Below are 23,005 nucleotides of genomic sequence, written 5' to 3' on the forward strand. Positions count from 1 at the left end.
AAACCACGAGTAAAGCTTTGCCTAATTTTTGCGATCTTGAGCTCACGCGAGAAGTACAAAACGTTGCCCAACTGCGTTTTGGCGCACAGACTGTTGTTTTTGCTAACCGTTCAGCAAGGAGCCTGACACCATGTACGGCCTCTTACTGGAAAGCATAGTGGACTGCATACACGAAGAATGGGGAGAAGGCGTTTGGATGCAGCTCGTACAAGAAATGGGAATTGACAGCGTCGGTTTTTCCGTGCACAACGTGAGTGTTTATTGAAAAAAATATTTAAATCGTATTTTCAAGGTTGCATAGCTTGTCCTTTGCTGTTGAACAACTGCATCAAGAATCCGGGATAAAAATTCCCGTAGTAAAATCAAATAAAAAGTTAATTCAAAAATCATAATATCAAGATTTTTACATAAAATCCATCTTTTGGTTTGTTTTTGCAACACGTACATGTAACTCTTAAAAACCTTTTTGTTGATTTTTCACACATTGCAACAACTGTGCTTACCGCCGCCATCATGTAGAAAGCGCAGCGGGAAACAATGTAAAAATCATCGGAATCATGACCCTTTGCTATTAACATGTATAGTTAGACCTATTTTCAATTGCAAATTACCCAAGTTTATCATTGATTACCAGTCGTTAAGGTTATAATAAGATGCGTAAAATCTACACAGATAAAATGTAACGGCTCGCAGCGAAACTCAGAGTTTGGTTTTGGCCCGCGAGAAATAAGGCCCATACCTGACCTAAACAATCTGGTTTGTTGCAAACGAACACTCTAACAACCTCAGCAAATCAATCAATTATTTTTTTCTATTTGGTGCTAAATTATGTGCCAATTGTGCCCGCTAATCGTTTTGTATTGTTAAGGTTTACGAAGAAACCCTGGTGCCCTTTATTGCCCAACATTTGTCGAAAATTCTGCAGATTACCGAGGATGTTATCATGTACAAGGTAATCAAGTCGGACCTTGACGTGAATTTGCATTAAAAATAACAATAAGATGGGATATACAAGGCTAGCAGACTTAACAAGTTAACAAATATTTATTGATGATTTTATCTGAACTATACCGCTGTTTTTTAGTATAATAGATGCACTAATTTCATACACGATAAATATTATAAATTCGGCGTAAAAAAGTGATATATAACAAAGCAGTTATATTTTAAATCTTCGTTAATATTACAGAAAATATTTGCTGGTAACAAATATAATGTCTTTTGCAGTTTGGCGGCCATTTTATGACCTTCGTGTCGAGTTATGGGTACGACCAAATCACCAGGGTTCTAGGACGGCGACTCTGCGATTTCATCAACGGACTCGACAATTTACACGACTACATCAGCAACCTTTACAAGGATATAAAGCCGCCCAGGTTTAATAAGAACACATTTTTTAATCAGTCGATAGGACCTGGATAAATACATTTTATCGTCACACGACGCTTCGTTTTTTATTAAACCTTACACTACATTTTGTGTTACCGATGCTAAAAAACATGGGTTTACCAGGCAAAGTGTTTCACATTCATGTGGGGATCGTTCTGTTATTTTTCAAGTTGTGAAATTGCGTCGCATAAGCTTTTTTGTCTAAAAAATGGTGAAACATAAAAAAATATAGGCTACAATATCCGAAGGATAGAAATCCAAATGTCACAATATGGGGTTGTTAGAATGTACGGCTTTTATTTTTTTATTTTTCAAGTAAAATCGGCTTTTTTAATTACATATTCATTTATTAGGAAAATTAATAAAACGTTGACACAATGTTAACAAATGCGTTGTTAAGCTGAGATTTTTGTCGTTTACCACAAACGCAACTCCAGTCATAATGTAGACCAATGGTGTTTTTTTTACTTTCGAATAGCTCCCCAACTTAAACCATTTTAACGTTTTTCTGTGAGTGATTATTACGAAAAAAACATACCGAATCCCCAACAGTTACCTTTCCTTTGTTTTCAACATACACGTTTTACTGTTTTAAAGTAGTTTTCCTTAATTTGCGTCCGAAACGGCTAAAATCGTGATTACTGTTAAAATAGAGCACATAGCTTCCAGTGGAGCGGCAAATTGAATAGTTAGTTCAAATCGCCTATTTGCAGTTAACCTACAAAAAAGGGTACCCGGCAAACGTTTTATCTAGCTAGGTCGCTAAGAAACTATGGATTGTGCTGGTAACCTGCTTTCGTACACAGCTTTTACGTGGAAACCGAAGACAATACAGGCATCACCTTCCACTACAATACGCCACGAAAGTACGTGGGCTACATACACTACGTGCGCGGCATCGTAAAAGCGGCCGCCGTTATGTACTTCAACCTGCCAGACGCCAGCGTTGAGGTGCTGAAGCAGGAAAAAGTGGGAGAAGTCACACACGCCGTTCTCAGGTTCGCTATGATGGTGACAGACCTTATAAAACCGCGTTTCTGCGGCGGAAACATTTCGATCAACAAAGATATAGGCCGTCACGTTGATGGAGTACAAAACGAGTTGTTATTAATACGTGTTGGGATTTTGTTTTATATTAACTATATTTTTATGCATAACCGGTTCGACATGGCAAATCAGGTTTCACAGAAGTAATATATGTACAATTTCTATGATTGCAATATTTGCTTTGACCTGTATCTTACAATTTTTCCAAAGTTTGCCGAACTTTTCCAAAATTTTACTGTCTTACCGGTACAAAACGTGTTCGCCTATATTTTAAATGATCTGTTTTGGGAGACAAAAGTATTACTTTACAATACCGAAATTGATGGGCAAAAACTGTTTTGTGAGGCAAAGAAAACTATTGCACTGTTTGCCCAGTCATCTATTTTGGGGGTCAAGGTTCGTCTTTATTTTTATAATTTTTTATAGTTCTTTATTTTTTATAATTATAATAGTTTTATTTTTATAAAACTATTATATCAAATGACATTTTCCTACATGTTTTAAGTTGATTGTGTTGTTCCAGTTACATTTGTAGTGACATTCCTGTAAAATACTAAACGAAAAAAATCCAAAAATCTATTTATTATTTTTGAGGGGTGCCGTAAGCCATAAAAGGTTGAGAACCACTACCCTATACCCTAAACTAGGCCGTTAATAATGCTTGACGTTTCGACAGATTAACGTTTCAAAACTGCTCGGTCGACCAGCAGGGCTCGTGGATGCCAGCCCTGGCCAAGCTTCGCTCAGTTACACCCGTCATCATCAACAGCGACGTCGTCTTCAACTCCTTTCCTTTCTCAATTATTTTCAGTCAGGTAATGTGTTTGATTGCCGGTATTGTAAACAAGTGATTTTGAAATGGCTTCAGTTCCAGTAAAGTCATTTGTTAAATAACTTAAATAAAAGTAAGTATTTTTGAATAAATAACAAGTCAAGTCCTAGTCCAAGTCAAGTCATAATTTGAACAAGTCAACTTCAAGTCACGTCCTTGTCATAAAAAAAATAAACGTTAAACAATTGGAATTGTTAAACTCGGCAACGATTATTATTCAGTCAGTAAGTATTAAATGAGTAATACTGGGATTCGCGTTTATTAACTTAGTATTGCCAATAGGCAAACGACGTTGTATTTGTTCTTTAAATAAAAACTATAGCTTTATTTCTATCGCTTGTTTTTTTCTGTGTAGAACATGGAGGTATTGACCTGTGGAGCAGGAGTGGTTAAAACCTTTCCGACACTCATAGGCAAGAAGATAACCGAGTTTTTTGTGCTCACGAAACCAATCGGAATGCCCCTGTCCTGGGCCTTTGTAAGTCTTTTTTTTTTCTTTTTTTCACAATCGCTAAGCAACTATAACGTATGACGATTTTATCGCTAAGGCTTTGTGCATCTAGTTAGTAATCAGACTTTTTTTTTTTTTTTTTAATGAGCTAACTAATTTTACTTTCTTGAAATCTTGGTGGACCCAATCTATGTTTTAAACAAGAAACTTTGCAAACGTTTTTTACAATAGTTACTCTAACATTCCAATTAATACCCATAGAAAATATACTGAACACAAGCTACTCAGACATCTTGAAACATCCTCATGGATAGAGAAGCCTACACTCCCCAGTTGCAGAAACACTGTGTTAGATAATATAAACGTTATCGGGTGGTTATTTTACAGAAGAGTTGCAATGATTTTTAACTATAACACAAATAATTTTTCGATAGATGAAAAATCGACCGGTAAATGTGCTGGTAGAACTCACATCGACGGTCGCTCTCTGGGCAGAATACGAGGAATATCTACGTTCGCAAGGTAGGCTACTGACAGTGTTATAAGTCCAAGTCAAGTCATTCATTAATCAACTTACGTTCAAGTCCAGTCTTTTCGAATGAATAACAAGTCACGTCCTAGCTAGTTCTAGACATCGGTTGTCCAAGTCAAGTCATAATTAGAGCAAGTCACTTCAAGTCACGTCCTTGTCTTAAAAATAAAACTTTAAACTATTAAAACTGATAAACTCGTCCGATTGTTATCAAGCAATTTTGCTCATAAGACTTAAGTCAATTAAGTCATTCGAAAACTGTGACTTTAGTGCCAGTCAAGTCTTCGACTTAGGTCGTTACAACAGTGACTGCTGGCGAAATGGGTTTATTGGATTACTCACGGTCTTGTATCATCTAATATCGCAACATAAGGAAAAATTATCGTAACATATTCGCATAAAATTGCTTACCACTTGGTTGGTTAAAGTTCTTTGTTTTTATCGCTCAATTACCCAAGTATGGCGGCTTTTCGTTAAAAAATAACAGACACACATGCTTTCCCCTTTTTCCGTTCTATGTTTAAACTATGAACTTAGTCACTTTAAAATAATGTGTAATAGGGTTGCATAGCTGTACCGATCGTTTGAAATAGCAGTATCACAATGCGAAACATAGCCTATAGCGGTGATTGTCAACCTTTTATGGCTTATGGCACCCCTCAAACATAATAAATAGATTTTCGGCACCCCGACTGGCGCTTTCGTTCTGTATTTTTACTGAAATGTCACTACAAACGGAACTGGGACAACACAGTCAACTTAAAACATGTGGGAAAGTGTCATTTGACATAATGGTCTCTTATTGTACACAAATAGTTATATCAAGAGGCTTACACATTGAGCAAAAATCAGATTCTTCAAAATTTTCAAATACCCATTGGCACCATTGTGCATTAGAAATCAAACACCAGAGCGCCACGGCACCCTGGTGTAGAACCATTTGCCTATAGTATAGGTTTCCAACTGATCGAACCAGTGCTGTTGCCTGCTTGCAGAAATTCTGGATCCTGAGCATCCGCCGCCTCCACCCAAGCAAAGAGACAACTCCGTGTCGCTCAAACTTCGCGGCACCGCTGCCTTCCTCAAGAGCTGGAACGCCGTGATCTTCATGTGCACTCCCGTGTAAGATGTGGTTGCTTTTAAACTAAGACCACAATGTCTGTTCTGTTATGACTGTTTCCAGTGTTGTAAACCAGAAATTTTGAAATGACTTAATTAAGTCCAAGTCAAGTCATTTTGAATAAATGACAAGTCAAGTCCCAGTCAAGTCGTAATTAAATAAGAGCAAGTCAATTTCACGTCAAGTCCCTTTCTCTGCGGCGTAGTGCACAAGTCATTGACTTAAGTCATTACAAAACTTCTAGAAAATGTTACTCATTTACCTGTGTCTATCTACATTAACTCAAGTGTTATGCTCCTCAGTCTTGTATTACCAATATTAGGTATCTATCGCAAAAATAACGCGATTTTGCTCACCTTTTTGCCTACAACCGCCGATTAAAAATATCTTTACCAATTTTTTTTTTAAAGCGGACCATAACTGACTTGTCTGTTTTGTGTTTGTCGCGATCAGGTTTGAAAAGATGAGCGTGATGAAAGATGTGGGACTCTACATCAGCGATCTTAGTTTCCAAGACTCGTTGCAGATGTTCCTCATGGCAGGGCCGCAGCAGTCCGCTGAGTTAAAGATGGCTTTTGACATGGTAATTTAACTCTTTTCAACGTCTGGATCGGTTTGTTCGACTATTTTGCCAAACTTTGGTTAGTATTCACCGAATTTTGCCTAGCCCATGTTTTTCGTAACCTGCTTTGCTCATTTGCTAGACTTTTGCAACAATACATGCAGAGGTCAATGACCTGGTGTAATTCTTGACATTTTTAGGAGTCAATTACCTTGTGTAACCTTTTAACACCAGGTCATTGACCCCTAACAAATGTATAATACAATCAACACCGTTTCAGGAGCAAGCCAAGACGTCTAAGATGGAAGAGACACTGATGGAGTTAGAGCGTGAAGGCCAGAAGACAGACGCCCTTCTCTACTCCATGATACCAAAGGAAATCGCCAAGCGATTGAAGAAAAGAGATCACGGACACAACATAGCTGAGGTGAAGGATAAGCATTCTTTTCATTAGACTTGTTTTTGTAAAATTCGGGCATTTATTGGGTGTCAAGGATAAGCATTCTTTTCATTAGGCTTTTTTTTTGTAAAATTCGGGCATTTATTGTAACTTTTGCGCATAAAACAATTTCCTTGCTATATGACGCGTTTCTGTTTTTATTTAGTTAAGTTATTACTCATAATCGGCGATTAAGCTTAGGGTTAAATTTTTGCCCTAATTATGACCTGACTTATTTTTTTAATATTCTTTTTCCGGCGTGCCACGGATAAACACGCTTAATGTCCGCTATTACGATTGCGTTGTTACGCTGCTTTACCTACCACTCGTATAAAGACTTAACTGAAACCGAAAAAGTAGTTTAGAGCTCGTAGTTTGCTTTCTTTAACTTAAGAATGCTTATGTATCACGGTTAGGAATACCACACCGTTGAACAGAAAAGTTAAATGTTTAAAAATATAGTGATCAAAACAATGCCACAAAAAAAATATTAGCACAAGTTATTAGACGATTTTCAAGATATTCTGTCGAAAAGACGATCATTTATTATATTTGTGAACTTAACACGAAGAAGAGGCTGAAATAAATGTACTCTGTGCCGCTGTTCATTTTTTTTTCTATTTTCCGTTTTTTTTATTTCAGATGTTTCCCGACGTCACGGTACTTTTCAGTGACGTGGTCGGTTTCACAAACATCTGCACTCGTATCACTCCGATGGAAGTGGTCGCTCTCCTCAACACTATTTACACTGTCTTCGATTCGCTCAGTGAAAGGTATAAATGGAAATGGCTAACTGTACACGTTTTTTTCTTTGATGGGCAGGGATCCTTGTTGTTGAACAACATTTCGTTTATTTCAGTCCAAAGATTTTTTTTGTAAATGGCCGTTTTTGTGTAATTCTAAATAGAGGAACCAGGTGGCACTGTGTAAAGACTAATTGTATTGAATTCTCGACAAGCTTTCGCACAACCCAACAGGTCAAAGTATATAGGAAAACAATTAAAAAGCACGTAAAAGCACAAGTGCGAGTAAAAGGCGATAAGAATGGTGACGTCTAACATATCCATAGGCACATTCGGCACATTTCATGTATACTTTGACCTGATGAACCACGGTTATGCGAAAGCTTGTCGAGAATTCAATACAATTTATCTTTATACAGTGCCACCTGATTCCTCTATCTCTAATAATTCGTTCACTTAACCAGCTTGCTAAATTTAATTTAAATTATTCTAACCCAGTGTTTCTTAACCTTTTTTACTTGGTGGCGCACCTATAAAGACGTATAAAAACGTGGCGGCGCACCTTGCGAGCGAAGCAAGCGTGAAATTTTTAAGGTGTACCGATATTTCTCTTACATTGTCTTCTTTTTAATTTTAATGGGTTTTATAGTTGCATATCTTTAAAGGGACTTCCAGCCTTTGAGACTAAAAACGTTATTTTGTACATTAAAGTCGTATTCCGATTAATTTTGGACTTATTTCGACATGTTTTTTCCTTTCGTTCGCGGCGCACCTAGCAGCCTTCCATGGCGCACCGGTTGAGAAACGCTGTTCTAACCCCAAGACGCAAATAAAAAAATTATGTTAAACAGCGGCCAAAATACAATGGCTGTTTTTTTGAAAGGCTAATTTGCTAAATACGCGAAATAACGCAGGAGAACCACGTTTATCTATAAAAAAATCAAATAATCATCCAGCTTATATTTTTAATTTCCCAGATACGCGGTGTTCAAGGTGGAGACCATAGGCGACGGCTACATGGCGGCGTCTGGCACTCCCGTGCGGACGAAGGAGCACGCACAGAGGATCTGCGACATGGCGCTAGAGATGCAGGCGGGCATTTGTCACGTGAAAGAGCCGTCCGGTGGAAACCGCATAAGGATTAGAATCGGTAAGTCAAATCACATGTACCCGGTCCTAAGCTGACTTGTTCACATTAAATTGTCAAATGGGTACACTCTGTACGGATCTGTAATGTAACTTGAAATAAATTGCATAGTCAAAAAGGTCGAATAGATCGACTTCATCTTGATTAAGACGTTTCGGTACAAGCTTGTATCATCTTCAGTTAATCTGACCGAGAAGTAATTCAAGCATCACTTATAAAAGGTGGGACGCAATTGTTATCAGTCTAAGTTTCTATAGTTAGAGCAATATTTAGCACCTTCAGATTGTCAAACTTTTGTGTGTTTTGTCCATTCTCGAAAACAAAACAGAACAAATTTCAGTTGCTTAGAAAAATTCTTAACAAAATTTGGTTACAATCGTCGCATTACATAGTTTCTAGGTAAATAGAGGTGCCTTTAATAAACAGCCTAGATTGTCCGATACATTGTGTTTTAGTTCCATACTGAAATCATATAATCGAAAAGGCAAACCGAACGCATGTACCCCTTAATACGAAAACGGGTGAAAATAAAAATCGAAATTAAGGCATATATAAATCACTTTACCAACTGCGTAAATTCCATTTTTTTTTCTTGCAATAGTAGTTAAAATGACAAGATGACAAATTGCTAAAAAAATCGACAAGATCGCAACTGCGGAATCCAATTACAGGCTTCCATTTTGCAAAAAGATATCAACCTTTTTTGTCGGAAAAATTCCACTTCAACAAACTTGTCCTTCAGTCCAACATTCGCGAACATTTCGAATCAGAAGCAGTGTGCTTTGCGCTTAAATCACCAGCAGCGTATTTTGTTCTTTTTATATTTTGTATTTTATTCCCTTAGGTATCCATTCTGGAGGCGTGGTTGCCGGCGTGGTGGGCCGCAAAATGGTGCGCTACTGTCTGTTTGGCGACACTGTGAACACGGCCTCGCGCATGGAAAGCACGGGCAAGGGCGGCGAAATCCACATCAGCAAGACCGTACGAGATCAGCTGATCGGCACCGATGACTACATCGTCAAAGACCGCGGGATAATGTACTTCAAGGTAAAACCGGAAATCTGCTTGACTTTTGGGGCTATAGGGGAATGTCCGACAATGTAGAAAGGCGATGCCTCTCAAATCGCCGTATCGGTACTCGTTCGATACTCGGCTGGTATCGATTCATTTGTGCAATAAATACATGTTTTAAGATCCAGCATAGACTTTGCTACTTTAAAAGGTGAATTTTTGACACAAACACTAAAACCCGAAGATAAATAGTCCTACGAACTCAAATTTAGGCCTTCTGCATAAATTTTGCATATTTGACCATAGAGATGACGTCATTTAGTATCGCATTGGATCACGATAATCTTGGCCAATATTATCGGGTATCGGAATAACATACCTGGTATCAGACATTCCTACTTATGACTAAGGTGTCGCCTGGGTTAAGGTCAAGTTTCGTGGCACACTTGCCAGCCCAGATTAGTTAGACGCAAATTTTTGGTCGGTTATATATACGAGAATTGGGACCACAGAAAAAGTCCTGTGGGGCCCGCATGTCTTCCTACCACTTTTTCGGAAAAATTCATTACATTTATTGGAGATTAATTAACTATATATACTCTCTATGTTCGGCGCTTTATAAATTCGTATTGTTTGCTCGTATATGACAAAATTAAAATGTGTTAAGGACCACACATTTTGAAATAATCAATTTGTTTTACTTAAATTTCACCCTGCATGCAATATTTCAGTAAGCAAACTTGGGAATTTGTTTTACAAAGTAAACTATAAAATTTGCGCTTTTGGTCGCTTCAGGGTAAAGGTCAGATGAGGACTTACTGGCTTATCGGAAAAAAGGGAAAGTTCATTGCGATTCCCGGATCACAGTGAGTGAGATTTTCTTTTTTAAAGAATATGTTTTATATTAAACCTAAGCAAAACAATGATTCTTGAATTCTTACAACAAACTTAACTTTTGCGTCTGCCTCTACAAAAGTTAAAGCATACACTTTTTCGAGTATTTCGCGTTTTTTTTAATATATTAAAAACACTTAAGCCCATCACTCAAGTGCGACTCCTTTTGCTTTTGCGTTCCGCTTTCCAGTCTCTATTTTAAAAAGGTTTATCGACGCGAGCAGCAACGCAGCCGGAATGGTGTCGACCAACAACCACTTGGTGGAAGGCACAGCGACAACCAGCAACAGCGAACCGCAAAAACCCAACAACGACTCGAACGATATACTGGTAAACGACTCTACCTATTTGGATGGATAGCGAACTAACTTTAAAGCCAGGAAACTAACTTTAAAGCCAGGAAAGCGCATTGGCAGTGTTGTAATGATTTGACTTAAGTGCCCTTGAGTCATTATTTTTATTTCACTTCACTTAAGCATTTTGGGCAAAATGACTTGATTTGACTTAGGTCTTTTGGAGAAATGACTACACTTAAACTTTTTTGAAAAATAACTAGTTTAAGGTTTAAATTTGAAGGTTTTTTTTAACAAATGGCTTGACTGGTTTGCAACACTTGCATTTGTAACTGGAAGCAGTGCGACTAAAAAATCATGATGTGTCCCCGAATTTTGAGGGTCTTAAGGTCAAATCTCTCCTTGTAAAACGAACGTTGAAAGCGAGTTTAGCATAAACGGTAATACCGCGTATGCAGTTGTATGTAAATTTTTAACTGTTTACAGCGAACATTACAGAAGGGATCAGGGTGCAAAAGTTACGAATAATTAAAAAAATCCGTTTATTTTGAATGTAACGTCCCTGTGTTGTATAGCTGGCTAGAAAAGGCACTTTAAAACTTGTATGCGCGCTAAAATAGGGCTAACCACAGGCGAATGCTGTCCTTTCGGTGAAAAGTGCAATTGAAAAAAAACTGACGCTTTTTACTTTTCAGAACTTCCGTGAAACCCTGGAAAAGATTTTGACGATCCAGAACAAAAACATGAAGGATTACAAAGAACAGGAACAAAACACTGCTGAAAAAGACTCGGGTAATTAAAGATTACCGGTTATTGGTCGATTCGAAATCGCACAAGGTATAGATTGCGATAGCCGATATACCACGTGCAAAACTTTTTTCTATTTTTTTACAATATTGTGAAACGCTGCCGGCGTGCTACCTTTAAAAGCTCTTGGGCACCACTAGTGGTAAGCGTACTACACGGGGAAAACCCATTAACCTCGATCTAATCGAACTCTCAAAGTAGTACAGTTGTTTTGACGTTGGTAAAATGGCCTGACATGAAAAATAAACTTAAGACAGGCCGTCAATAATAATCTCTTTGTACCGCAGAATCGCAGATTAGCAGGGAATGTAGCAACGTGACCTTACCGTGCAACAGCTCTTCAGGTAAACGGCCTTTTGGTCATTTGTTTTTTTGTCGCAATAAGGCGAGGGCTTTGGATCAAGTTTTTATATATTGGGATTTATTTAGGAAGTTGAAAATTTGGTTGTCATTTCTATAAACAAATCTCCACTTCCCGCTTTTTCGTTAGTAGGGTATGAATATTGTTTAAATGTCGAATCTAATTTGGCTAAAGTGTTAAGTTCGTATTACTGTCATATGCGTTATAACAGCATAACCTGGAAATAAAAGCGCACTGAAAGTAAGTGTTTGAATCATCTAATTGCAATAGTTCTTTTATAATTAAGCAATATCGTAGCACACAAGATCGCGACTTTTAAGCAATACTAAAAAAAAAGAGTTAAGCATTTATACAGCAGTTGCACTTTAAAGCCACGAAAACAAAAGGCTGGCCGTTTCGGGGTAAACTGGCCTCCCGCAACCGCCATATAACTTTCACGTCAATTTTCGCAGACGAGAAGTACTCGGCCATCAATATCCTTGAGGAAATGGTGAGCAGCCGAGCCATGATCTACTGTGAGTATACATAACAAACCTTATGTGCTTTTTTTTCGTTTGTCTGATTAACAAATAGTATAAAACCCCTACAATCACGACACTGATTAGCATTTTCAGCAAATTGTCACGCTATACAAATAAAGGCCTGTGTTGCGGGAATCCGTCAAAAAGGTTTTTTGAGGTCACGACAATTGTTGCCCCTAGTTGTATACCCCACGACCCCAAAGGTCCCCGACTAACAAGGAAAAAAGTCGCTATTAAAAGTATCGCCCTTCCCTTATGCAAACACGGCATGGGAACATTTAACTTTCATTCAATTTTTGTCATAATTAAATTGAATCATAGTTTAAACGCTTTTAAAAAGAAACTACAGCGATGACTTTTATATCAGATTGTTTAGATTCCCGTTCAGGTTATATTCTTCCAAAAATACCATCGACGGAAGCTATTAGTTAAACTGAACGACTGAACGTAAACCTAACGGACATTAATTCTTAAAACAGCAAATCGCAGTCGCGGCGAAACTGTTTTTCTTAACTAAAATAAATCCGGTATCTTTAAAATCAATTTCAACAAGCACTCCAACTTCTTGCACCACACCGCTCTTTGCAATTTGCATACACACATAAGTAACATTTACTCCGAATCAAAAGGGGAAAAGCTGTCCAAACTAAACCGAAACACGAATATTTAAAATTAAACCAATTAGCCGCTAAACACGCTAAATTGATATCACAAGTCGAACGAAAAACTAAACAACTTATCAAAACCCTTGCATACATCTATAGGTTACGACATTTACTCCGAATTAAAAGGGGAAAAACCGTGCAAACTAAACATGAATGTTTAAAACAAAAGCCATTCGCCGCAAAACACGTTTCCTTGATATCGCAAGTCAAACGAAAAAAATGAACAACTTTGAAGTCCCTTGCTGACAACTAAGTTACGACATTTACTCCGAGTCAAAAAGGGAAAATCTGTCCAAACTAAACCAAAACACTATGTTCAAAAAAACATAGGCAATTCGCCGCTAAACACGCTAAATCGATATCGCAAGTCGAACGAAAAAACTGAACAACTTCAAAACCCTTGCATACATCTATAAGTTACGACATTTACTCCGAATTGAAAGGGGCAGTCGCTAAAGCTAAGCCAAAACAAGCATGTTTAAAACGAAAGCATTTCGCCGCAAAACACGCTTTCTTAAAATCACAAGTCGAACGAAAAACTGGACAAATTTAAAGCCCCTTGCATACATCTGACATTTACCCCGATCAAAAGGGGAAAGCTGTCTAATTAAACCAAAACACGTATGTTTAAAATGAAATCAGTTCGCCGCAAAACACGCTCCGTTGATATCGCAAGTCGAACAAAAAACTGAACAACTTTAAAGCCCCTTGTGTTGGACTTTTAAAACAAATCCGGCGCTCATCGCAGTCGCTAGCTTTCAAACCTTAACGGAAGCGCGCTTCTTCCCCCAACAGCTGGTGCATCGAGCAGGAGCACCAGCACCAGCATGTACCGCCAGCCGCAGCGGCCCATGTTGGAGGCGAGTGGCAACTGTGGAGGCGGCGGTAGCGGAGGCGAGAGTTCCTTCTCGCAGTTGTCGGACAACAACAACCCCGGTGAGCGAGCGAGCGAAGGCGACGACATCGACATGCAGACCAACTACGAGGGCAGCGACCTGGAAATGGACGGCGACGGATGCAAGTCAAAAAGCGGCGGCAACCCGTTCTTGCGCGCCAAGGCGATCCGCGACAAGGGATCCAAGTTCTGCGCCCTTCTGTGATCTTCAATTTCCCTCTGCCCTCGATTTATTTCCTTGTTGTGCGTCCTTGTGTTTCGGTGTGCCGTTGTAGCGGCTCGGTGTGCGTAATTAATAAAAGTCTAGGGATAACCGATACCTGTGTGTTTTATGTTGTGAGCCGATATTTGTGGCACACAAAGTATAGCCTTCCTCCGTCTGACTCAATACCTTATCTTATAAGGTCATCACTATGGTCAAGTAAAAAACAAATGCGAACTAAAACTCGCAAAGATAATGTTGTCCAGGTTACATTGCAAAAAATAGTTTAGCGTTTTAGGACTACTATAAGTTCAATTTTTTGAAACATAATAGCCATGAAGCTGTTGTTAGACCTAAAAAAGTTTAACAAGACATAGGCTACTGAACTAAGTATCATATTTAAACCTTAGGTTAAAAATGGATTAAGATTTGTTCAAAAATTTCAAAACATGCCACTGTATTATATGGGCTTTGATATTCATTCTGCGTACTTTTATTTCCTAATTGACTTGTTTAAAAAAGTGTTCCTTTAGGTTAAAAAAATATGTTTAATCGCATGTCTGAAATGTCCAAATTAGATTGGTTTCGGATCGGCAATGATCCAACTACTAACTCATAGTGACGAACGAGTACCGATCGTTCATCATGGCTTAGGGTTTGGGCTCTTACTTGATGATTTTGGGCATCCGTGCATAAACTCTAGTCTAAAGCGGATATACTTATCGGTTAATTGTTGTACAAAGCAAGTTATTTGCCACGGTTTAATCTTCGCGCGGAATGTAGCAAACGACTCTAAATCTGAGGGGTTGATATTTTTTCGGGGTGTTTTATCTGCCCGGTGACTATTATTTCTAAGCTTGCGGCTACTGTGCCTCTTGATAATGCACTAACCGTTTAATAATGGCCGTTAAGACTCTGCATTGCACAAAAGTAGTTCATTTTTGGATACTTAAACCTAGGCCTAACAAAAAGTCGGTCAAATAACTAAATACCTGACTACAGAAGTTGGTAACATAACAGTAGCCTGTTTTTGGCAGCGGTCTTGGCGCCCCTTAAGCTCTTGAAGAAAAGTTTGGCCTTTGAGTGCCAACTATCGTTCGGAAAATAAAGCAGTCTGGTTTAAGAGTGCTTGCTGTAAATATGCATGCACAGCAGTTTCCCATGTCAATTTTGCCTAGTATTACGAATAAACTAATTCTGTCTGAAACTCTGCTCAGTGATCCAGCTAAGACCTAAACAAAATCTTTTCCTGCGTCGCGATTCGTTGTTTTTAGTGCAATTGTATAACGAGTAGACAGGGCGACACAGAACAAGGACATTTTTGAAAATATTCTTCTACACGCACCAGGTATCTGTCGCTCACACTTCACTCTAAAAATTCGAAAAGAATATTTTCAGGTGCGTGTAGTAGAATTGTGTAAAAATGTGGAAGTGTTTTGCACAATAACATTTCAGAATATTGCCCCCGTGCATATTACTTTCCCCTGTTAGAGCCGAGGGTTCTCCCTTCTCGAAGTAACTCTTTTCTATTGCTTTAAAAGCCAGAAGAGGTTTCGAAATAGCTTCTATTTCTCACTGAAATAGCATCAAACTTATGAACACTTCAGCAAGCAAAGAAATAGTGTAAAAAATGTTTAATCATTTAACAATTCTGAGGAATCTTGGAAAGTTGTAGACAGGGTAACACTCGTGTCATCTTCATGGTTGGTTTTTAGTCAAATTGTCTGTCAAACCTATCTTGTAATAACACGTCGTACTAAAACACACATTTGTTAGTTACAAAACTTAGGCTATTTCCAAGTAAAGTCAGGTATACCCTCCATGGTTAAGTTGACTTAAGTCGATCTTCATTAGATATTGCTGTACAGTTGCGGAACTGTAAGCACACTAAAACGAGGGTGCAAAGTAAGCTGAATTTGTATGCAAGCTATGGCCATAATATTATAGCCGTTTTTGCAGGTTATGTAATCCATTTGCAGGAGCGTATACAATGCCCGTTTCTGACAACGTACATCCTTCAGCGCGTGTAATTCGAAATATTAGGATTTTGGTCATATCGTGAAAAAAAGTCTTTCAGTTGTTGTGCTCACAGAAGCGCACTTCATGACAATTCGTTTGTGGATAACAGAGATTTGGACTATGTTTGGTGGCGAGACCGCACTGCGCAGAATAAAAATAACCGGAATTGACATTGGAATAATATCTTTTGAAACTGGCTTACAAGGCTGTGAAGCATGAGGTGCGTGATGTGCCTTTGTTTATGTGTTTAGTACCTATCAATCGCTTCATAGATAAGCTAACCCAATCTGAGACAAGTGAAGAAACATATTGGTTTGGTCAGCAACAGTTCGTTTTTTACTCAGGCCGCCACCTAAACCACTGTCGAATATTCATAAAAATAAATATTTTCTAATATAACTCCATGTGAGAACGAAACCTTGAAAATGTAATCATTGTTTTTGCAGTGAAGCCGTTGTATAGGTGGTGTATAACACTATGGGATCGCATCTAAAACAGGGATTATCTGGGGTCCACGGGGGAACGTGAACTCTTATTAGGCGGTCCATGTATGCCCAATTGAAGGATTGGTGTGTATCTAAGAAGTAATCCAATTTCCAAAGAAAAGAGTTGAATTAAAAAATAAAACATTTTTGCACTGAATGTATTCAGACTTCATTTCACTTTCACATTTTTGGACCGAAAACAGCAGATTTCTAAAGTTCATTTGTATTGTGACGTAACTGTATGACGTCTTTTCTAAAAATTTCTTTCCTTATGTGGTCCATGCTCCATGCATAACAAAAAAATTTTAGGAGCCCGTGGTAAAAAAGTTTAAGAAACCCTGATCTAAAGAGATGAGTTCTTCATCAACCATGCAACCGCTTGTAGTTCAACATACTCTTCTTGATGCCAGAGGCGATATCGTCTTTTGACACGGACCTCGATCCGAAATAATCAACGAAATTGCCTTGCGGGTTCATGAGGTACATCACGATCGTGTGATCAACCTAAACACATATTTATCAAATGACATCACGAATCTGAAAACTTTACAAGCTATACTTTACGCCAGGGGTCCGCAAATAGGGGGTCGCGGGACCATTCAGTTTGAGTCGCAAAAGCCTTATTTATAGCTGCCTATATTTGGTAAGTTTTTTAATTGTTTCCATTAGTACACTGAATTATATACAAGAGAGTCGTCTTACTTTGAGCGCGACTAGAATTGTCACGCGAAGTATATACATTAAGCCCCGTAAAATGTCGCGAGACCTTCGTTCGATCCAGGTGATGGGAAAGAGCGATTGAACCAACACTATTTTGGCGATTACCAAACCAAACTGACCTACTTACCGCAATCTGGGTTTACTTCCTAGTATGTGTTTTTAAAACACTTTCTTTCCGGTTTATGTAACCAAAATGTTGTTCTCGTAAAATTTAAATATGCAAATTTAAATCGAATAAATATTTTTTTGCGTAACGCGAAATGTAATGAGCATTATTGTCTCTATTAATATTAACATTTTTGCTAACATAAACTGCTTAACCAGGTTATGCATTTTTTTCACGAACTTTAACGATATAAACAAGCTATTATAAGACGCTTTATGCGAATCTTTATGTTTGCGGAAATATTTTTGTGTGGTCAAGCGTCGTCCACCCTCTTAAATGGAAAGTTTTGCCAATCTGGTTGCGTTTGGCGCATTGAGTTAGGCTGGACAAAGCAGGGTATTTAACGTCCTTGTGTTAAAATATCGCGTTTTGGTTTAAATTTGTTACATCATGTCTTGAAACAGAGGTCGGCAACATACGGCCCGCAGGCTGAAACCGAGTGAAAATCATCTAGCCCGCAAACTCTTTTACAAACTGTACACAAGGCGATGCTCAAAATTTTTAACAGTTTTAACTATACGAAAATGCACAAAAAAAAAACATTTCGTGACCCGCGCGTATCTAATTTGACTTTGAATTATATTTGCGTTTTGATGGAATCTTCTTAAACCAAAGGTGACGTGCGCACGACAACTATATAAGGAAATTTTTCGTAGCATGAAACCCTCTAAAATCCATTTTTTTCCAAATTAATTGGCTGATGTTATTTTTTTATGATATGTTCATATTTTATTTTGTGTGCGGCAAATGCGTCACGTCTCCTTGTATATTAAAAGGGGAATTGGTTGGGATGCAACCCCGGGAACCCATATTGGGTGCGTAATCATATTTGTCATCCTAACAATACATCACAAGTAGTAAAAGTCAAGGCTTCTTTATAGTTGTGTTACAGAACACTCTCTCTTTAAAAATGAACAAACCGCATCACACAGATTTGTCTTAATAAATAGAAACACAATAGGTTATTAAAAACAACTCGAAGTATTTGGGTCGCGAGACCTCAGTACTAGTAATTCTGGGTCGCGCTTAAAAGTATTTGCGGACCCGTACTTTACGCGACTTTACAACCGATAAATTAAATAGGTTTCATATTAACCAGTTGGTATCTGGTTGTTTAATACCTTTTTTATTACACCATTTGGTCAGTAAATAGAAAAGGTTGGATACTTGGTTTTTTTTTGATACAGTCTCATCGGATACTAAATGACTTAAATTAGCAAAATGGATCAAATTTAAGTCTTACGCAATTAGCAGGGCCGACTCCCTAATCTGACTCCGGCCAAAAAAATAAACCCCAGTCAGCTCCCGAGTCCCAAATCATAATACATGATTGGAAATATTCACCATGCTATTCCACCTTTACAATTTGCAGCTTGCGGTAATATCAGTTCCAAAAGTCAGACTCGGGTAGTTTTACATGGTCTTACTCCAGCAAAAATAAACCGACTCCGATGAGTCCCGAGTCCGACTTCGCAGCCCTAGCCATCAGGGCCTTGTACAAGTACTAATACTATGCCAACTGCTAGGGACTGGATTACAGCAAAAATATACTAACAATATAATCGTTGTCGTCGTCTTTAGGTCCAGCGCTGAAATAAACGCGGAAAGCCTTGGTGGCTTGCTTTATGTTCTGCTTGGTTCCAGTCAATCCTACAAACTTCGGATGGAACTCTTTCACATAACTTTTCACAGCCTCCGGCGTGTCACGCTCTGGGTCAACCGTAATAAACAAGGGCAACAGATCCGGAATGCTTTTGTCTGCATCTGTTAAAAAAAACTTGAATTAAGGTTGGCATTAAATTAAAATTTACACTTTTTGGCGGTCTGGCGAGTGCTTACCAAGTAACACTGGCCAAAAATATCGGCATGTCGTCTTCGAATTTCGGTCCGCCAAAATTGCTTTTTTATTTAACCTGCCTTAATACTATTTCGGTGCGATACACAGTTCTTAAAGACAAATCAGCAAGTTATTTCGCGCATAGAAATACAAACAGAAAGTTATATGCTAACACTAACTAACGTTTTTTATCGGAAACCCACACGCCCACAACTGCACAAGTTGACTAATACACGATATTTTGACTATTGATCAATCCTTGAACAGACTCGTGGATTTATAGTCATTACAAACGTCCTACGCAAAGTAATAAAAATTGATTTTCTCTTTGACAGTTCGAGTCAAGTAGTTCTACCGTAATACCATAAACACTCAAACAGGGCGACTTTTAAAACGTTTCTTTTTTATCGGTCTTGGTAAACCATTATTATTTCGTGAGCTTTTGTTATGATTTCCGCTGCGCAAAATCTCTTCCTGGGAAATATTATTAAACAAATCAGATGCTCAGTAAACTAACTAGTCCTACACTACGAGACTGTTTCGTGTGTTTATAAAAATATTTGATGCGTAGCACTTTTTACGACATGCGATGCGTTCGGTTAATTTCTTGTTGTAGTTGAACAAAAGTACATCTTAAGCGACTAAATGAATCATTTGGTTTTCAGTCTCTAAAGTTGAATATAATTTGTTACATATCAATAAATTTAAACCTTCAGTAGGACTAATTTTTTGGTTATCAACTAATTTTTTGTTAAGGGCCCTCGGGCGAGCCAGTCGGACTAATGGGTGTCTATCAGTACTACTACATTTCATCAAACGTATTCTTGTTTAATGATTACAACAAAATATTTGACCAGATAAATAAAATGTAAGCTTTTTAAGGTTTTATCAAAATTTTAACCACACCTACCGATTGTGTCAATGATTTCAGCCATTTTTTCCAGTTCTTCGGGGCAAATATCCGGGCAATGTGTAAAGCCGAAATACAATAGCAACCATTGGCCCATGAAGTCCTGTTTGCTGACAGTTTTGCCTGTTTAAAATATTTTTAGAATGTAAACAAAGTTGATTGTATTGCATTAAATTATTTCTTGTTTGACCCGTTCAACCAATTTTAAGTTTAAAGCAGTGGTTCTCAACCTTTTTTTCACCGCGTACCACCTCGAGCTTCTATGATCTTGTTACGTACCAACAAATTGTTGACAAACTCAACTTTACTCAAAATGTATATAGGATTGTTAACAAGGGTGGATTAGACAATTAGTTAGCCCGGAAATCTCAAAACAAATGCGGCCCACCTCAAAAAAAAAAAAACATACTGCGTACAGCGTACCACCCAAAATGACTTCGCGTACCACTAGTGGTACGCGTACCACAGGTTGAGAACCACTGGTTTAAAGGTTGTCAATTTGGTATCGTCAATAAATCGTCAAAATTTAACAACATTTATTGACATGTCAATGGTTAATCCGGATACCAAAATTCATGAATTTTATTTCTTTGGAAATCAATTTACCTTCCAATATGAGAATGTTTTTTGGATATTACTGTTTTGTGGACATTAATTTGTCCATGGCAATTATCAACTAATCAGAGTCATTTAACAGAAATACATTCTAGTTGTCTTAAATTAATGTTTTTATGTCAAGCCTTATTTTATATTAATACTGTTACAAACATTATTCATGAAAGGTCATTGCATAATTAAGTCGTAATAAAAATGAATGTATCCAGTCTTCACCAAAACAGGGTTGATTATTACCACATTTACAAAATCAAATTACTGATAAATAGTATAAATCAAAAACAGCTTCTCTGGTAATTGTAATTGTTAACCAACGTTTCGGCAACCTATACAAGCCGCCTTCGTCAGGGTGATTGACACTGAACATAGGTTTCATAGTTCAGTGTCAATCACCCTGATGAAGGCGGCTTGTATAGGTTGCCGAAACGTTGGTTAACAATTACAATTACCAGAGGAGCTGTTTTTGATTTATATTATCATGCCTGGTAGCAACACTTTATATACTGATAAATAGATAGCATAAAACATTAGTGTAAAATTAAAATACCTGTGTGGTCAATAAGCTGATAATCATCAGCACCGATGTCAACTTTACTTAGTTGCTCTTCCCTTTGAACAGCTTTTTCTTAGAAAAGAAATTGTGTTTAATATAATTATTGTCAGGTTCTACCATTATAAATTTTAATTATGTGAAATGTTTACATGGTTACTTACTATCTTTTTTAATTTTGTTCGCACAAAAGTAGATTATTCCCCAAACTGCAAGAATTGCAGATATGATGGCGACTCTCTTTGCAATAGGCATACTGGGTTCTGCTTTCTTTGCTTCTTCAAACACTTTCTCTGCATTTTCATTTTTTGAGTGATTATCGCTATTTTTAGAGTCTGATAGGTTAAGTCCCGTAGTGGTGATTTGCCTTTGCTGAAACACTGTGCTTCCTGCAAAATGTTGGTTTGTGTCAGTTGCAAACACACTAAAAAGTCTTCCACAAGCACAACTGGGCGCAATGGGTGGCTTCCGATAAACCTGGAAAATGAAACTGTTGATTCACTTCACATTGATAAACTATTGACACACATATACCATATTGTAAAGTTTGGCAAAACCTTAAACCACCAAAAATGGTTAATTCTTTAATGTAGGAGCAGTGTCTCAAGTAAAAAAATATCAAAAACACAATCCATGGCAAGCAAATTTGTGTTACAAACAAAAACTTAGTTTACCGCAATTCTATTAAAACAATTAATGACAACAGTTAATTTCAAACCAAGTTATTTCATCCAACTGGACTTGAGTCATACTTGAGTTATTTGTCCAAAGGATCTTTAAAAGTCAAAGTCAAGTTATCGTTCCAAAAAGACTTTTCAAGTCAAGTCAAGTCATTTAAAAACAGTGCCTTATGTGTATTTAAGTAAGTCATTACAACACTGCGCTGGTATAGTACTTTGCAAGTTTTAGAAAATCATGTTATTTCAGCTACGCAATTCCAAAGTAATTTTATTTTAGCTGTGCGATTTTAAGATGCATAACCTGAACATAGATCTTGCCGTTTGCCAATATTTATCCCATCTGCCACATATACACAAAGCTTTACTTGGGCAAATTTATTGTAAAACAGGAATTCTTAACAAGTGCAAAGACACAATTGGGAGTTGGAACTGTCAAAAGATAGGCAAAAATCAGTCATTTTCGGGGACTTTGTGAAATCAACTACAAAAAGTATATAAAAATATATTGTGCTGGCCTATAATCCAACCACAATGCAGATTATTTGGGTTAGGTTGTGGGTTAACTTTTGGGTAGGTTAAGCAATATTATTAAATAATAAATACGGTATAACATTTCTTGGCCCACCCTCACCCAAACGCTAATTGACATCCTAACCCAAATACTGTGCGTTGCTTTAATAATTGCTTCAACACTGTGGCAGGATTCTAGACCATCATCAAATAGCTATGCACAAATAAGGGTAAAGTATTTTTAGGTGACTATTTATGTTGAAACAACAACAATTAGTCTTAAATATTTGATTTAATGTAACAATCCACTTCACCTGGTGAAAAGCTTGGCGCCATACAAACTTTCGAATAGTCGTGCTACGAAACATGTTTTTAGCAAACCATCAAAAACAATGTTGGTTAACACTATCAGAAGGGTCAAAATTATCAATTTACTGTAATAAAAGTTGTGTTTACATTTTGTTTTCAATATCAATCAACCTTCTCACGTTTCACGCTTACTTTAATCCAAGGCGACAGAGTGGTTAAGATTTCGATTTTTAAATTTAATCTTTAAAAATAGTGTTTTGGGTGGAAGTCCTAAGGAGAGATTGACGGAGCCG

General features: G+C 37.6%; 2 protein-coding genes across 2 annotated transcripts; one reads left to right on the forward strand and one right to left on the reverse strand.

Annotated features, from left to right (window-relative positions):
* The first annotated feature begins 130 nt into the window (after positions 1-130).
* LOC146145447 (soluble guanylate cyclase 88E-like) lies at positions 131-13,914 on the forward strand. Its single transcript, XM_083390573.1, has 19 exons — positions 131-250; positions 869-952; positions 1,228-1,376; positions 2,196-2,387; positions 3,113-3,251; positions 3,624-3,746; positions 4,154-4,241; positions 5,247-5,373; positions 5,825-5,954; positions 6,214-6,360; positions 7,015-7,145; positions 8,093-8,265; positions 9,107-9,309; positions 10,069-10,139; positions 10,374-10,497; positions 11,156-11,252; positions 11,555-11,611; positions 12,081-12,143; positions 13,610-13,914. The coding sequence occupies exons 1-19, from the start codon at positions 131-133 to the stop codon at positions 13,912-13,914; spliced, it is 2,523 nt and encodes an 840-aa protein (XP_083246699.1).
* Positions 13,915-15,217: 1,303 nt separating this feature from the next.
* Positions 15,218-22,878, reverse strand: LOC146145448 (cytochrome c oxidase assembly protein SCO2-like). The gene is made up of 6 exons (XM_083389770.1): positions 22,718-22,878; positions 21,378-21,690; positions 21,211-21,288; positions 20,049-20,171; positions 18,857-19,065; positions 15,218-16,919 (listed from the first exon to the last, which is right to left on the reverse strand). The coding sequence occupies exons 1-6, from the start codon at positions 22,769-22,771 to the stop codon at positions 16,779-16,781; spliced, it is 918 nt and encodes a 305-aa protein (XP_083245896.1). The 5' UTR covers positions 22,772-22,878; the 3' UTR covers positions 15,218-16,778.
* Between the last annotated feature and the right edge of the window lie 127 nt (positions 22,879-23,005).

This window comes from Ascidiella aspersa, chromosome 5, assembly GCF_963924565.1.
Source record: "Ascidiella aspersa chromosome 5, kaAscAspe10.2, whole genome shotgun sequence".
NCBI lineage: Eukaryota > Metazoa > Chordata > Ascidiacea > Phlebobranchia > Ascidiidae > Ascidiella > Ascidiella aspersa.